This window comes from Orcinus orca, chromosome 2 (genome assembly GCF_937001465.1).
Source record: "Orcinus orca chromosome 2, mOrcOrc1.1, whole genome shotgun sequence".
Lineage (NCBI taxonomy): Eukaryota > Metazoa > Chordata > Mammalia > Artiodactyla > Delphinidae > Orcinus > Orcinus orca.
Genome location: NC_064560.1, coordinates 86,282,879 through 86,300,682, shown reverse-complemented (window position 1 = coordinate 86,300,682; position 17,804 = coordinate 86,282,879). Strand labels below are relative to the sequence as shown.

General features: G+C 37.9%; 1 protein-coding gene across 14 annotated transcripts in view; it reads left to right on the top strand.

The window, feature by feature from the left end:
• The window catches only part of NEO1 (neogenin 1), a 251,566-nt gene that overhangs the window by 186,445 nt on the left and 47,317 nt on the right, over positions 1 to 17,804 (top strand). For all 14 annotated transcript variants that reach the window (XM_004276278.3, XM_033440041.2, XM_033440030.2 and 11 more), the window contains 3 exons: positions 6,180 to 6,334; positions 10,672 to 10,820; positions 11,197 to 11,335. In XM_004276278.3, the coding sequence (XP_004276326.1) occupies positions 6,180 to 6,334; positions 10,672 to 10,820; positions 11,197 to 11,335 (443 nt within the window). The remainder of the gene's footprint in view (positions 1 to 6,179; positions 6,335 to 10,671; positions 10,821 to 11,196; positions 11,336 to 17,804) is intronic.

The window sequence follows — 17,804 nt, the reverse complement described above, 5'->3', positions numbered from 1 at the left end:
CACTTAATTATGATAACACATGATCTAATACTACCATAGTTGTTACTCTTCTGTTATTTTATGTGTATTTGTGTTGTTTTCCCAACCAGGTTATAAACTCTTTGGGAGGTACCATGCCACATGCTGACTGTGTACTCTGAATATTGCTGAGTAGATTCCTTCATTGTGCTGTTACTTCACACCAAAATAAGAAAACTAAAATAATCTGTTTTGGTTATGGCCCTAACCCATGAAATAAAGCTTGTATTTCTACAAGGGTGCCTAGATTTGATATATATTGTATTTAATACCAGACTGGCAAGTTCAGCAAGTATAGGCACCTTCGTCAAGTCAGTACCCCTTGGTTTAATACTCTTAAGACATCTGAGTGACATAATTTGAGTCAGATAGGTGGAGCTGCTCCCAGGGTCATAGAATGTTCATCCGAACACTGCACTGGATGTTTGGGGAGTTACAAAGATAAGGAAACGTAGAGCTAGTCCCAGAAAGGCAAGATATTACTACCAAACAGAACCTGTCTTAAAATGTTTCCAGTAGGCTTTTAGATCGCATTGCAAACGTCATGGGATTACACAGAAGGGAAAAAGCTTTTAGTAATTCCTCAGAAGCAAGCTTATGTGCATCACAGGGCCTTTGCCCTTGTTGTTCCTTCCACCAGAACTGCATTTCCGTCACAAATAACTGTCTGGCTTCTTGTCCGTCATCATCAGATGATCCCTTCTCAGGTCTTCCATGACTACCCACCCAGCTTAACCCCTTGGTCACTGTCGCACAGCGGGGCACTTGTTCCCAAGCCAGTTGTTAAATTTTCAGGAAATTTTGCAAACCCAATGACATGGCTCAGTAGCTCAGAATTGGGTAGAGGGAGTATTTACAGTGAGAAGTGCTACAAACCAGAGCCAGTTGTTAAACATTTACCAGAACATCACTGTAACATACCACCGTATTTTGTTTTTTAGCTTTTGTGTTGTGTTTCTTCAGAACACTTAATACTCAGAAATTTTCTCTTCATATTAATGCACTCATGGTGTTTGTCTTGTTCAGTGGAGTATCACCATCACCTGGAACAGAGCCTGGCTTATAAGTAGCACTACAAGTGTAAATAAATACTTGTTAAGTGAGTAATTCTAATGAATGGAGAAATAATAATTATTCAAGAAATGTTGAGATAATTAACCTCCGTTTAATAGAAGGAATAAAGTTGTATCTCTTATGTATAACAACAAGTTATAGATGTATCAAGATGTATTTTTAAAACTTCTAAGTGTATTAGAAGAAAATATAGAAACTATTTTCATCACTTAATGTATCTTTTAAAGGAAGACAGAAAATTCAGGAACCATATAGGAGAGATTGACAGAGTTTATTATATAACTGTAAAATTCCATGTGATAAAACATAATAAAAAAAATCAAATTATCAACTGATAAGCTGGGAAAAAAATTAACATTTGTAGAAGATTGTATTGATATCCAGTCTATATAAAGAACTTCTACAAATCACAAGTAAAAGACAGATATCTCAAGAGGCAGATGGTATAAGTAGGTGCCTCAAAGAAGTTAGTGGAAAGCCCATTAAAGTTCAAAAAAAAAGTTTTCACGATTACTAACAATCTTGGAAATACAAAATGATGAGTTACCATTTTTCACGTGTAAGGCTGGCAGAAATTTTAAGTTGATAATATCCAGTGTTAAGTGAGCTGAATGTTGGGATTAAATCCAATCTAGGCTCTTGGTGGTAGTATAAGTTAGAGGAGCCTTTGGAGAAGGTGATTTGGCAGAATTAAAAAAAAAAAATTTTAATGCACATTCCTTTCAACCCAACAATTACACTTCTAGGTGTCTGTCCTATAGATATGCCAATATACATACACATAGGGCACTCATAAAAAATGTTTATGTAGCATTATTTGTAAGGATTAAAAAAAGGAAACAAAGTAAATGTCCACTGGTAGAGGAATGGGCATATAGTTAATATATGTATATCCATATGAAGTATGATGCAGGAATTTTTTCAATGACTTATATCTATATATTTTGATGTGTATATAAATGCCTAGGTCAGTGATTCTCAACCAGGGACAGATTTGCCCCCCATCTCCCAGTGGGCATTTGGCAATGTCTGCTGACATTTTTGGTTATTGCAGCTGAGATGGGAGGGGATGCTTACTGCTGTCTAGTGAGTAGAAGCCAGAGATGCTGATAAACATCCTACAATGTACAGGACAGCTCCCCCCTACCCACCAAAACAAAGAATTATCTTGCCCAAAATGTCAAGATACAGGTCTACATGCCACCTTTAGGTCTCAGGGTGGAACAGGTTTTAAGGAGGGAGAAAAACTAGGACTTTTAATTATATATACTTTTGTTTTTAATGAAAATCTGTCACTTATTAGTGAATCATGTGTTGAAATAAGCAGGGATGATTAATAAATGAAGTTGGAATTGAAAAAATGTAGAAGATAAATTGGCAGGGGCAGGAGGACAGGGCAAGTATATGTGAAGAAAGAGGAGATGCAAGGAAGATCCAATTTAATTTGTGTTGTTGAAAGGATGGGAAAGTAAGAAAGCTCTGGCCTAGAGTTTTTGGTCAGAATTAGTAAGAGATTACAATAAAGTGGAAATTTGGAGCCAAGTGTTGGAATGCCAGTAAGAATTTTGACAATCAGTTAAGAAGGGACCATTTTGGACTTCTGAGCAAGTGTACACTGTGGTTTTATTAAACAGCTTTTATTAGCAGTACTTGGAGGGCACTGCATAAGATTAGAGAGGAAAAGCAGTGGAGTCAGGGAGACAGATCAGTAGTAGTTAGGTTGATCTAGGCATGTGGTAGGCCCAGATGAAGATGACAGCAGTGACTTGGAACAGACAATAAATCTGGGGAATATTTCAAAGGAATATTCTTGGAGATTGTAATAATAATTTTTGTCACTTCATTACTTTATGATTTCTGAATAGAAGCAGTGAAGGAATAGAAATAACACTAAGTCAAAGACTAGATCCCTGTTACTTGTTTTATAAACAAAATTTATTTAACCTTTATAAGTTAAATTTTCTCATCTAAAAAATGAAGGTCTTCATAGACATTATCTTCATAGACTTAAAACATTTCGATGTGAGGATATATGCCGCTGCCTGCATTTACGAATTCCCTTACTTCCTGCATTTGATAACTCAACCACCAGGTGGCATTATGTGCCTTGGTCATGAGCTATATAATTCTGTTGGGTACCTGAGTTTCCTGAAATTCCAAAGGGTTCTTCCTCTGCCATTTCACCTATGAAATGTTCACCTTTTTTTTTTTCAATGCCTTTAATGTAAACAGCAGTATTTTCTGTTAGCCACCAAATGGAAAGTACAGAGTAAGTTATTCCAGAAATTAATAGCATTTTAGAGTTGGACAAAGCCTTACATATCTGTTAGTCTAGTCCGGGAGCTGGCAAACTATAGACCCTGGGCCAAATCAAACTTGTTATTTTTATGGCCCAAGAGCTAAGAATAGTTTTTACATTTTCAAACGGTTACATTTTAATAGGTTATACAAGTAACTACAGTTGACCCTTGAACGACATGGGTTTGAACTGCACACATCCACTTATATGTGGATTTTTCTGTACTATGGTACAGTACTACATGATCCACAATTGGTTGAATTCCCAGATTCAGAACTGTGGATAGGGAGGACCAACTAAAGTTATACTTGGATTTTTAACTGTGGAGATGGTTGGTAATATTTTTCATTTGGCATCTTGGCCTGTAGATATTTACTATCAAGCCCTTTAAGAAAAAGTTCACCACCCTGGGCTCGTTCTTTCATTTAATACATGAAGAAACTGAAGCCCAGAAAGAATTGGTGACTTTCCCACGATCCCCTAGCAAGCTAGTAGTATTGCCAGAACTAGAATTGGAGCTCCTAACTTCTGGCCCAGCACTGTCTTAGTATAAAGTGTATCTTTTTCTTTCTCTTTTGACTCTTAGCTAAGACATTCTAACCTAAGACCCATCATAACCTCACACATTTATGAGAATTGTCCTTCATAACTCACCCTGGATCTTTCCTGAAGTCAAAAGTTTTTTTCTAGACAGACACTTGGTTCTGGGACCTCAGACCAATCTACTGTTAGAAGCCTTTTCAGGTGCTAGATGTTTCATCTTAGGGAATCATACCTACTACTGATTTTTTCTTATTGTAATGCTTCTGTAGAAATTTGTTCTAGGTATTTTCCCCTTTTACATAGAAACAAAAAGATAAACGTGGTATCATTAGTATATCATTTACACATCAAAAGGCAAATTTCCATTCATTCATTCAGTACACATTTGCGATGGTACTTCTGTGTGTGAGCCTTCTGCTAGTGCTTCTGTGGTATGTGAACATGAATGAACACTTTCACTTTTATTTAAAGTAAGATAGTGCCCCCCTCCCCCCCCCCCCCGCTGTCTTTCTGAGAGAGAACTTGTTTAAAGTTTCATGTACAGTGAGCGAAACAAACTATTCTGTGCTCTGGCGTGGAGCTGTTAGTTTAATGAAATGTCAAATACCATACTTCCTTTTAGACGGCATTTGTGATTGGATCAAGTGTCAGAAACCTCACAGCATAAGAAATCAGTTGATACTCTCCTTCTAAATCTTGTGATTTAGAGGTTTAGCTGAAGAGAAAATCATATCTATAGATATCCCAAGTGTCTCTGAGCAATAACTTTTATTACCATGATATTCTTTTCCAATGGACCTAACTGACTGTAGACAGACAACCTTTATAAATATGTTGTGGGTGGGTACTGTTTGTTTGTTTTAATTAAAATAACATAGTTTAAAGAACTATAGAAAACTATTGAAAAACGCTCACATCTCCGAAATGCAAATGTTCACACACAGTCAGACAAATTGGCATATGGTCATGTAGAACTAAACAAATCTTAATCAGTAGCTTCAGGGAAAATTATCAGTATTTTAAAGTAAGAATTTAATTCAACAGATTATTAGGTAATTTTAAATAATTTCTTCCACAGAGTAGTTTTGGGCCCTTTTATTGCTCTCTCAAGATAGACACAGATCTTTCCTCACATGATCAGTAATTCTTAAAGACCAGCTATTTGTCTAAAGCAATTATTTTCCTTTACAATATTTGTTGAAAGCAAATATAATCTGGTTTTTGTTATAGTGAGTACAGTATACTGAGCATAATTATGGGCCCAAGTGTGGACACAGAGACCCCCAAAATAGAGCCTGGAGGCCACCTTTTTTAAGAACCTAACTGATAACTGTTTTTGTGTTTTCATCTCATAACACTAGACCACTGGCCATTTGTACTGTTTGTGATAAGATTTGTTAAACGTTTCAAATCATTGAAAATCATTCAAGAAGATTTTTTGTTTTAAGAAATAAATTATAAAAATCAGAGGCATGGGCTTCCCTGGTGGCGCAGTGGTGGGGGGTCTGCCTGCCGATGCAGGGGACACGGGTTCGTGCCCCGGTCCGGGAGGATCCCACATGCCGCCGAGCGGCTGGGCCCGTGAGCCATGACGGCTGGGCCTGCGCGTCCGGAGCCTGTGCTCCGCGGCGGGAGAGGCCACAGCAGTGAGAGGCCCGCGTACCGCAAAATAAAATAATAATAATAAAATAAAAGCAGAGTCATGATTAGCTTATTTTATAGACTGGATTCATTTAAATTGTTAATGTTTTGTTCTCAGTTTTGAAAGTGATAATCTCTAATTTTCTTTTTATTGAGAGTCTGTTATCCAGAAGATACACAGCATTCTTTGATACTGTGTGAAAATTGGGTCATACCTATAATCACCTTCTATATGTCTCCCTGAGGATAACCCCTTAAAATTCAGTGATTCCTAAAGCGTACAGAATTGGTGACCAGCTGCCCCATTTGAGATGGCACCAAGAAGATTCTTTGTGTCTTTTCTGAAAGGAAGTTGTGATTATAGCCAGCAGTATCAGTAATGTTTAAGCAAGAACACCAGCGATTTATCAGACATGTATGACATTGCTCTTTGCCAGCGTCCATATTCTGTGCACTGTTCCGCCCCCAAAGGTTTCCTTTTTTGAGAGTTAATTTGACTTAGATTTATTAAGATTTTGATGTCATGTGGTATCTATAGGCATTACAATGAAAATGAAACTGCACATTCTGGAAATTTTCCTAATCGATCCCTCTTTCTCCAAAGGGAACGTGTTGAAAATACCAGTCGCCCCGGAGAAATGCAGGTAACCATCCAAAACCTAATGCCAGCGACTGTGTACATCTTTAGAGTTATGGCTCAAAATAAACATGGCTCCGGAGAGAGTTCAGCTCCACTACGAGTAGAAACACAGCCTGAGGGTAAGTCTCCCACCTCTCTGTCAGCCCCACCTGTAGGGAGACCTGTATGAAGGGCTACCTTATATATAGCCTGGCATACCATAGGAGTGCAGAAGATAACAGTTCCTCACCTTCAAGGTCCTTATAAAATAGTTTCGGGAGATCAAATTGATTCACATCAAGCAGTAGCAAATAGTGTAAGACAATATAATTCTGCTGATAGACACCCAAATTTCACTGATCCGTTAAGACCTAGCTCAGATGCCTTCCTAGAACCTTCCCTCTGATCTTATCTAATACTGTATCTCGACAGTCCTAAGATACATTATCATTTTCTTCCTTGAATTATGGTTATGAATATATCTCATTAATTTTATGGCAAAGACAGAGTCTTTTCTATCCTTTTATTTCCCACCATATCTAATGCAGTGCCTCACACAGGAAGTAGGTATTTAATCATTGTTCAACGGGATTGCCCTGATCTTTATACATACCACACTCTTTGGAATCTCTTCAGGGCTTTACTTTGGACCTGCTGTCTTTTGTGCTAAATAATGTTACTTCCAGTTACATTTCTTAAGATTTTCTCCAACTGAAATGAGTGTCAAGTTGATTTATCTTATAAATGTCTTCTATGTCTTAAATTTTGGTTTTAAACTATAGGCCAGAAATGACAAGAAGCAGTCAAATCAGAATTAATGCTTATCTCATGAGGCTTTCTTCTACACTTTTACCTTTTAACATGAGCCACTGTTTTTCCTTGGAGCCTTCTCCAGATTTCTTTTACTGTTAACTGCACTAGTGTTTCTGTATTAACAAACTTGCAGTAATAAAATTTTACTTCAGCTAGGGAGCATGGGAGATAAATTCATGAAAGCTACTGACCAGGGAACTAAACATATTAAATGAATTTACCGCTGAAACTATGGAAATAATTCAAGGACTCTGCCTAATGGGTAGAATAAGTAAAGTCGAAAAGCTGTGGAACTTCACTTTCTAATGCTGCAGCAAATCATTTACCCGTCAAACAGTTATTGAGGACCTCCTCTACCAGGCACTGCAAAAACTATAAGAGATGCAGAGGATGGACAAGATAGGAATTCTCCCCTTAAAGAATGAGCAGTCAATATAGGAGGCCATTGATCATTCCAGTAATAGAGCTTAAAGATCAGGAATCAAACCCAAGCAACAACAAGAGGGCCAACAGAGAGCGGGGTGGTGGCGGGGGGGTTGATTTAAGGAAAGAATGTGTTCTCGCTGCAGGGAAAGGATGTTGAATTTCATGGTTACTGTGTTCAGATGAGAACAGGAGCAATCTATCAGATTTCAAACTCAAGCCACGAAGCAAAACTCAATTTCCTTCATTAACTCTCACATACAGGCGTCATTCATGAGAGATAATGGGATACAGAACAAGGAAGAGTTACTGTAAAAGTTAGGTATATCAAGTCAGGTTACTAGAAAAAGATGAGACCTGAGGTTGGCCTTAAAGCATTTGGCTTAGAGCAAGCATTCTTGGGGAAGGACACTGCTTGACCCCACCCCAAAATAGGACAAACAGTGCACATGCAAGGTGAGTCATGATGAAAGTAAAGGAAAAGACCACTGAATTTGATTCAGTTCCAGGGTTCAATCCTGGGGCCATGAACTTTCTGAAGATACATGAAAATATTTGTCTGTCTGTACATGTTCACATTTTCCTTGGGAAAGAGCCTGTGGTTTTCATTATCATTTCAGAACTTACAAGTCAAACTATTGAGAACCACTGGACTAGAAGGGCCATTGTCAAGTTAGAGATGAAAGAAGAGATTTATTGAGTGCCTGTCATGTGCCAGGTACCATGCTAGGCAGCAAGATGTAAAGACGAGTAAGACTTGACTTCTGTTCACAAGGAGCTTACAGTTTGGTACCAGCGCCAGACAAGTAAACGGGCAATAATGTGATGTACAGTCATCACAAGGAAAGTAGGCAGCACAATCATTTATTCAAGGAATTCAATTAAACGAAAGTAGCTAAATAAGAATATAGATGGAAGGGCCAGCAGATTCTGGTGAGAGTATTTTAGGGGTAGAGAGTGACTATAACATGTTTTGGCAAAAGAGGAGTTAGTGGAGAGAGATTCGCATTTTATCTGGAGGTATTCAGCTTGGGGGCAGGTGGGAGGGGCCGTAAGTGTGGGAGTCAGCCCTGGGAAAATAGTTTACATTTTTAGCTTTTCAAACCAACTTAAATTTTTTTCCATTTTTTAATGCCACTGTACAGATGAAATGGAAGAATTTACTAGCTCCTATTTTAGGATCATCTTTGCCTACATTTAGCCAATGAATATACTGAAAGTGATTTCAAGGGAATTTGTTCTGTTCTCCTTCCCTTTTAAAAAGTTAGGGGAAAGTTTTCCATAGCAGCAGAAGTGTGACGATTCCCACCTGTCAGGCTGCACAAAATATGCTCTTAAGAGAATAACATGATTCATGCCTAAATAAAGCAAACAACTGCCAGAAAACCATATTCAGGTTTCTCTGCTTTGGTAGGAAAACGAATCTTCAACTGTCATGCTGTTATTTAAGCAAGCCAGCTTGTTTTACATTTTGTTTGTTTTTTCCCCTTTCCTTAAATCTAATGGATGTCTGTTACAGAAGCAGTGGCACCAGAGAAATGGTTTTCAGATAGAGAGTATCCACCAAAGTGTAGATATAGGCACCTGCCAGGATTTGTGTATAAACTGGGACTGGAACCTGTCAGTCAGACAAAAAGAATATAGTAAAAAAGGATGTGAGCTGTTGTAGGATTTAGAGCTGGGCAGACAATCAGTCAGCCAATCGTGGGATCTTCCAGTCACATCATCCCACAGAGGGTGTTGTCTTAATCCCCTAACTGGTTTTCCTGAGTCCACGTTTTAGAACGAGGAAGTGCTCAGCTCCTAGCTCCACTACCCGCCAACTTTTCCATCTTTGGGGAATGGTTCTTAACCTCTCAGCCTCATCCATAAGTAGGGATGATAACAGTATCCGTCTCATTTGGGTTAGTGCACAGATTAAATAAGATGTAATTTAAATAAATGTAAAGCACTTAATGCTGGCCTGATTGCAAGCATTCAATAAATGGTGGCTATTTTTAAAATTATTATTTATGTAGTCTCGTGCCATTATTGTTTTTCTTCCATGCATGTGTTCACATGTTCTTTTTAAATGCAGATCTGATCGTGTCATGTTCCTGCTCATAATTTTTCAGTAATTACCTAACACCTGCAAGAAATAATCCAAACTCATAGCAGGGCCTTAGAGGTTCTCCTTTATCTGGCTCTTGTCATCCTTTGCAGCATTCTGTCTCCCATATCCATTCTTTGTTTCAACCTGAACCACATGACACTGTCTTCTTACCTGTTATGTCCAAATTGATTGGATCAATTTCCCTCTTGGTGTCTGAGAAAACTACTCATTCTTCCTGCTCCCCAGAAGTCCTCACCAATCCTTCCCTTTCCTAACCACCCCCACCCAAAGCAGAATTGTGTGCTCTCTTCTTTCAGTTTTCATTACAGACGTTACCTAATCTATCAGCACTTAGGATCTTCTTTGTAACTATATGTCTGACTTCCCTCTAGACTGGGAGTTCTTTGTGGGCAGGGACTCTGTCCATCATTCATTGTATCCCCAGAGCCTGGTAAAAGAAGGCTCTCTTTTTGTGATGTTTGCTTTTATGTGCTGCAGTCCCACTGCAAAACTAGGATTTTATAAACCACAAGAAGAATTCTGCACTGTTCACTTTTTTCTTTGAATAAATTTGAGATACATCACAGATGATTTTTGGTTTTTCAGTCATAAAGACGGAAATCACTTAATTATATATTATCCTGAAACCACTTCAGTCAGATCACTTGTTTTCGTAGTTTTTATTGTTTTAAAAACATAGCCAGGGCTTCCCTGGTGGCGCAGTGGTTAAGAATCCGCCTGCCAACACAGGGGACATAGGTTCGAGCCCTGGTCCGGGAAGATCCCACATGCCGCGGAGCAACTAAGCCCGTGTGCCAGAACTACTGAGCCTGCACTCTAGAGCCTGCAAGCCACAACTACTGAGCCCACATGCCACAACTACTGAAGCCCACGTGCCTAGAGCCCATGCTCTTCAACAAGAGAAGCCACCTCAGTGAGAAGCCCACGCACCGCAATAAAGAGTAGTCCCTGCTCGCTGCAACTAGAGAAGACCCACGTGCAGCAACGAAGACCCAACACAGCCAAAAATAAATAAATTAATTAATTAAATTTTTAAAAAAACCATAGTGTGCCATTATTGCTGAGAATGGTCTTGAGGGATGCAGTAAATTTTATTTATGTCCTACTGTCTTGAAATTTTCTTTCTAGTTCAGCTCCCTGGCCCAGCACCTAACATCCAAGCGTATGCAACTTCACCTACTTCCATTACTGTCACCTGGGAAACACCATTGTCTGGAAATGGGGAAATTCAGAATTACAAACTGTACTACATGGAAAAAGGAACTGATAAAGAACAGGTATAATAGGAGGCCATTTTTTAATGCATTGATTGGAATAGTAGAGTTGAAATATATTTCCAAAACTCAATACCTGCTTGTCTAGAAATCTGAGGAAAAAAATATGTATAAGAAATGAAAAGTTGATAGATTCTATTTCTTGGTACAAAGGTTTATTCTGTAGTTTTTGCCAGCAAGGGTTCCTAAACATCAAGGAGTATTTCTCAGCAAACTGCAGTGCTTATGATTAATTTGCTTTAACTGTTAAATAATATTCTGTAAAAGGGACAAAAATCTGCATTATGTCAAATATAGAATTTGTATAGTTAATTCTTTATTTTGCAGCATTTCTTTTGGCTTGAGTTGTGTATATATAAATTGTTTTATTTTATTCAAGGATGTTGATGTTTCAAGTCACTCCCACACCATTAACGGGTTGAAAAAATATACAGAGTATAGTTTCCGAGTGGTGGCCTACAATAAACATGGTCCTGGAGTCTCCACACAAGATGTTGCTGTTCGAACATTTTCAGATGGTGAGTCTTTCTTCCTCTGGAACAAAATACCATGCTTGGGGGGCGCTGGTGGCATAGTAGCAAGATCATGGGCTTTGATGTCAAGGAGATTTGACATCTGAACTGGTTCAGATACCAGTTCTAGTAGTGTGACTTCGGTCAAGTCACTTCACATGTCTGAGCATGTTTCCTTATATGTGAAATTTATAATACCAACTTCATTGGGTTGCTGGAAAGATCCAGTGAGAGCGCATAGAACATGTAGTGCCTGGTACTGAATAGTTTCTCTGTATTTTTATTTTTACTAGATGCTTTTGTATAAGTAAATATTATTGCTTGTTCATAGCACAGACCATCCCAGGGCTGTTGGAAGGCTGGGCTTGCTCTACTTAGTAATCATATTTGCCTGCCAAATAGGTCTTTTTTTTTTTTTAACATCTTTATTGGAGTATAATTGCTTTACAATGGTGTGTTAGTTTCTGCTGCATAACAAAGTGAATCAGCTATACATATACATATATCCCCATATCTCCTCCCTTTTGCATCTCCCTCCCACCCTCCCTATCCCACCCCTCTAGGTGGACACAAAGCACCAAGCTGATCTCCCTGTGCTATGCAGCTGCTTCCCACTAGCTACCTGTTTTGCATTTGGTAGTGTGTATATGTCCCTGCCACTGTCTCACTTCATTCCAGCTTACGCTTCCCCCTCCCCATGTCCTCAAGTGCATTCTCTATGTCTGCGTCTTTATTCCTGTCCTAACCCTAGGTTCTTCAGAACCTTTTTTTTTTTTTAAGATTCCATATATATGTGTTAGCATACGGTATTTGTTTTCCTCTTTCTGACTTACTTCACTCTGTATGACAGTCTCTAGGTCCGTCCACCTCACTACAAATAACTCAATTTCGTTTCTTTTTATGGCTGAGTAATATTCCATTGTATATATGTGCCACATCTTCTTTATCCATTCATCAGTCGATGGACACTTAGGTTGGTTCCATGTCCTGGATATTGTAAATAGAGCTGCAGTGAACATTGTGGTGCATGACTCTTTTTGAATTATGGTTTTCTCAGGGTATATGCCCAGTAGTGGGATTGCTGGGTCGTATGGTAGTTCTATTTTTAGTTTTTTAAGGAACCTCCATACTGTTCTCCATAGTGGCTGTATCAATTTACATTCCCACCAACAGTGCAAGAGGGTTCCCTTTTCTCTACACCCTCTCCAGCATTAATTGTTTGTAGATTTTTTGATGATGGCCATTCTGACTGGTGTGAGGTGATACTCATTGTAATTTTGATTTGCATTTCTCTGATGATTAGTGATGTTGAACATCCTTTCATGTGTTTGTTGGCAATCTGTATATCTTCTTTGGACAAATGTCTATTTAGGTCTTCTGCCCATTTTTGGATTGGGTTGTTTATTTTTTTGATATTGAGCTGCATGAGCTGCTTGTCAATTTTGGAAATTAATCCTTTGTCAGTTGCTTCGTTTGCAAATATTTTCTCCCATTCTGAGGGTTGTCTTTTCGTCTTTTTATGGTTTCCTTTGCTGTGCAACAGTTGTAAAGTTTCATTAGGTCCCATTTGTTTATTTTTGTTTTTATTTCCATTTCTCTAGAAGATGAGTCAAAAAGGATCTTGCTGTGATTTATGTCATAGAGTGTTCTGCCTATGTTTTCCTCTAAGAGTTTGATAGTGTCTGGCCTTACATTTAGGTTTTTAATCCATTTTGAGTTTATTTTTATGTATGGTGTTAGGGAGTGTTCTAATTTCATTCTTTTACATGTAGCTGTCCAGTTTTCCCAGCACCACGTATTGAAGAGGCTGTCTTTTCTCCACTGTATATTCTTGCCTCCTTTGTCAAAGATAAGGTGACCATATGTGAGTGGGTTTATCTCTGGGCTTTCTATCCTGTTCCACTGATCTATATTTCTGGTTTTGTGCCAATACCATACTGTCTTGATTACTGTAGCTTTGTAGTATATAGTCTGAAGTCAGGGAAGCTGATTCCTTGAGCTCCGTTTTTCTTTCTCAAGATTGCTTTGACTATTCGGGGTCTTTTGTGTTTCCATGCAAATTGTGAAATTGTTCGTTCTAGTTCTGTGAAAAATGGCATTGGTAGTTTGATAGGGATTGCATTGAATCTGTAGATTGCTTTGGGTAGTATAGTCATTTTTACAGTGTTGATTCTTCCAATCCAAGAACATGGTTTATCTCTCCATATATTTGTATCATCTTTAATTTCTTTCATCAGTGTCTTATAGTTTTCTGCATACATGTCTTTTGTCTCCTTAGGTAGGTTTATTCCTAGGTGTTTTATTTTTTTTGTTGCAGTGGTAAATGGGAGTGTTTCCTTAGTTTCTCTTTCAGATTTTTCATCATTAGTGTATAGGAATGCAAGAGATTTCTGTGCATTAATTTTGTATCCTGTAACTTTACCAAATTCATTGATTAGCTCTAGTAGTTTTCTGGTGGCATTTTTAGGATTCTCTATGTATAGTATCATGTCATCTGCAAACAGTGACAGCTTTACTTCTTCTTTGCCAATGTGGATTCCTTCTGTTTCTTTTTCTTCTCTGATTGCTGTGGCTAAAGAGGAACCTTGTCTTTTTAGCAAGCCTTGTCTTTTTCCTGATCTTAGTGGATGTGGTTTCAGTTTTTCACCATTGAGAACGCCGTTGGCTGTGGGTTTGTCATATATGGCCATTATTATGTTGAGGTAAGTTCCCTCTCTGCCTACTTTCTGGAGGGTTTTTATCATAAATGGGTGTTGAATTTTGTCGAAAGCTTTTTCTGCATCTATTGAGATGATCATATGGTTTTTCTCCTTCAATTTGTTAATGTGGTTTATCACACTGATTGATTTGAGTATATTGAAGAAACCTTGCTTTTCTGGGACAAACCCCACTTGGTCATAGTGTATGATCCTTTTAATGTGCTGTCGGATTCTGTTTGCTAGTGTTTTGTTGAGGATTTTTGCATCTATGTTCATCAGTGATATTTGCCTATAGTTTTCTTTTTTGTGACATCTTTGTCTGGTTTTGGTATTAGGGTGATGGTGGCCTCATAGAATGAGTTTGAGAGTGTTCCTCCCCCTGCTATATTTTGGAAGAGTTTGAGAAGGATAGGTGTTAGCTCTTCTCTAAATGTTTGTTAGAATTCGCCTGTGAAGCCATCTGGTCCTGGGCTTTTGTTTGTTGGAAGATTTTTAATCACAGTCTTAATTTCAGTGCTTGTGACTGGTCTGTTTATGTTTTCTATTTCTTCCTGGTTCAGTCTCGGAAGGTTGTGCTTTTCTAAGAATTTGTCCATCTCTTCCAGGTTGTCCATGTTATTGGCATATAGTTGCTTGAAGTAATCTCTCATGATCCTTTGTATTTCTGCAGTGTCAGAAATACAGTCAGTTGTTACTTCTCCTTTTTCATTTCTAATTCTATTGGTTTGAGTCTTCTCCCTTTCTTTCTTGATGAGTGTGGCTAATGGTTTATCAATTTTGTTTATCTTCTCAAAGAACCAGCTTTTAGTTTTATTGATCTTTGCTATTGTTTCCTTCATTTCTTTTTCAGCTATTTCTGATCTGATCTTATGTTTTCTTTCCTTCTAACTTTGGGGTTTTTTTGTTCTTTCTCTAATTGCTTTAGGTGTAAGTTTAGGTTGTTTGAGATGTTTCTGGTTTCTTGAGGTAGGATTGTATTGCTATAAACTTCCCTCTTAGACCTGCTTTTGCTGCATCCCATAGGTTTTGGGTCGTTGTGTTTTCATTGTCATTTGTTTCTAGGTATTTTTTGATTTCCTCTGATTTTTTTCAGTGATCTCTTGGATATTTAGTAGTGTATTGTTTAGCCTCCATGTGTTTGTATTTTTTACAGGGTTTTTTTCCTGTAATTGATGTCTAGTCTCATAGCATTTTGGTCGGAAAAGATACTTGATACGATTTCAATTTTCTTAAATTTACCAAGGCTTGATTTGTGACCCAAGATATGATCTATCCTGGAGAATGTTCCGTGAGCACTTGAGAAGAAAGTGTATTCTGTTGTTTTGGAATGGAATGTCCTATAAATATCAAGTCCTTCTTGTTTAATGTATCATTTAAAGGTTGTGTTTCCTTATTTTTTTTCGTTTTGGATGATCTGTCCATTGGTGAAAGTGGGGTGTTAAAGTCCCCTACTATGAATGTGTTACTGTCGATTTCCCCTTTTATGGCTGTTAGCATTTGCCTTATGTATTGAGGTGCTCCTATGTTGGGTGCATACAAATAGGTCTTTTAAATTCCTCAGGATTTTGTGACAGTTTATTTCTCACCTGTGACTGAATATTTGCTTATACCTATGACCCTAAAGCAGTCGTTTTCAAAGTACAGCCTGCCAACAAGATTGAGTTGGTCAAGACCAGCATTTTTAAAAATGTTTTTAAAGTAGAACAGAAAATAGCAGTTTATTGCACTTAGCGTACGTATTATGTCCTGAAACTCAGCTAAATCCAAGTGTTAACAAAAATGTCTTTTTCTTAAAAATGTGTGTATATGTGTGTAGCCCTTATATATAAACAAGCGTGCCTTAGAAGCTATAGTTTGACTCTTTTAAGCCGGTAGTCAGACATCACATCACCAACAAAGGAGCAGACTGACACCATGTGATATGTTGCATCGAGAAAGATATAACTTCTCCTCTATGTTGTATCCCTGCCAAAAATGTTTAATTTAAATATGATCATGATGAAATAACTAGACATATTGAAATTGATGGACATTCTGCAAATAATCAAATAAACTGTCCTGAATTCTTAGAAAATACTAGTCTCATGAAAAAAAACCAAAAATGTAGGGGAATCTTTCTAGAATCTAGATTAAAGCAAAGTAAAGACACATGAAATAAAATAAAACATGTGTGATCTTTGATTCTGGGAGTTGAAACAGCTAAAAAGGACACTCTTGGTACAATTACTTAATGTTAGGTTGGTATAGTATCAGTCACTATTAAATATTAGCTATGTTATTAGGTATATTAGGTAATATTTTTGTGTTGATTAGATTTTTAGTGTGATCACTGTATTATCATTTTGTTGGAGAATGTTTTTGTTCTTAGGAGATACATACTGTAGTATTTAGGAGTGAAGTATCATGACGACTGTAACTGTCTTTCAGCCATCCAGAAACAATATGTAGATAGATAAACATGTTTGTGTAAATATAATGAGAGAAATAAAGCAGATGTGGCAGAATATTAACAATTGGTGAATCCAGGAAAAGAATGCATGGTGTTCATTGTATTCTTGTCACTCTTTGTGCTTGCAATTTTTCAGGATAAAAAGTTGGGGAAAATAAATGCAAACTGTAGTTTGGTTAGCCAACTACATTACCCTGTTTTTTGAGGTAGGCTCTTAAATCTACCCATGAGCCACTTTTAACTGCATTAAGTGGCTTGGCATGCTGACTACAGTGCCTGTCACGGGAACTGAATGTGTCTCAGCATGGTGGTTAAGGGCAGCAGTTCGGAGTAAGATAAATCTTAATTCCTATACCAGCTGAAACAAATACCTTGAGCAAGTTAACTCTCCTGAACTGCATCTGTAGTTTTCTTATCTATAAAATGGGAATAATAATAGAAACTCCTTTGTAGGATTGTTTTAAGGATTAAGTAACTGTCATGTAGGAGCATGCAGCAGATCTTAGCCATGATGGTGGCAGTGGTGTTGATGATGAAGAAGAAGACAGCAACAACAATTATGTTGGTGCCTTTGCAGCTAAGTCAGAGGTTCAGGGAGATGATCAGAACCATCCATGGACTTTTTTCAAAACACAGGTTCCTAAGTCCTTCTCCAGACCCTCTGTGCCTGAATCTCTTGGTTGAGGCCTGATGTACTTTGTTGTTAGCACAGGATTCAACAGCGAACAAGAAATAGTCTCTGTCCTCCAGAAGCCTGTAGCTCAGTGGGCACTTAGTTATACGCCTGGTCACCAAATGTCAGAGAATGGGAGGGAGAAATTTCCATGGATGGATTAGGAGAGAAAAGCCAAGGTTAGCATTTTGTGATGGAGAAGAAACTAATCAGGTTTACTTAAATTTTCTTTGCTTCCTATAATTACTACAGAAGAAGACACTGGAGGGTGTATGGACCATAAACTTTGAGATACCCTTGTCTTATGTTCTAATATGTGAGAAGCTAAAGTTATACAGCTGTTTTTTAACCAACAGTCCCAAACTTCTCACATCTGAATGAGTGTTCCCTGCCACATAGTTCCCTTGGAAAGCCAGATCGTTTCTTAACTGGACTGTCATTGCTTAAACATCTCTTTGCTCTACTTGGAAACTGCCTTTAAAACCAGTTTAGGACCCCACAAGAAATCCAAGCTCATTGGTTTGTGTACATCACATTTTGGACTCATAGTGATATTACCCAGTTGATTCACTTGCCATAGTCATTAGACTTGTTTCCAGAAAATGTATCCCAAGATAAGGATATGCTACTCCCAAGAATATTCAAAAGAATACG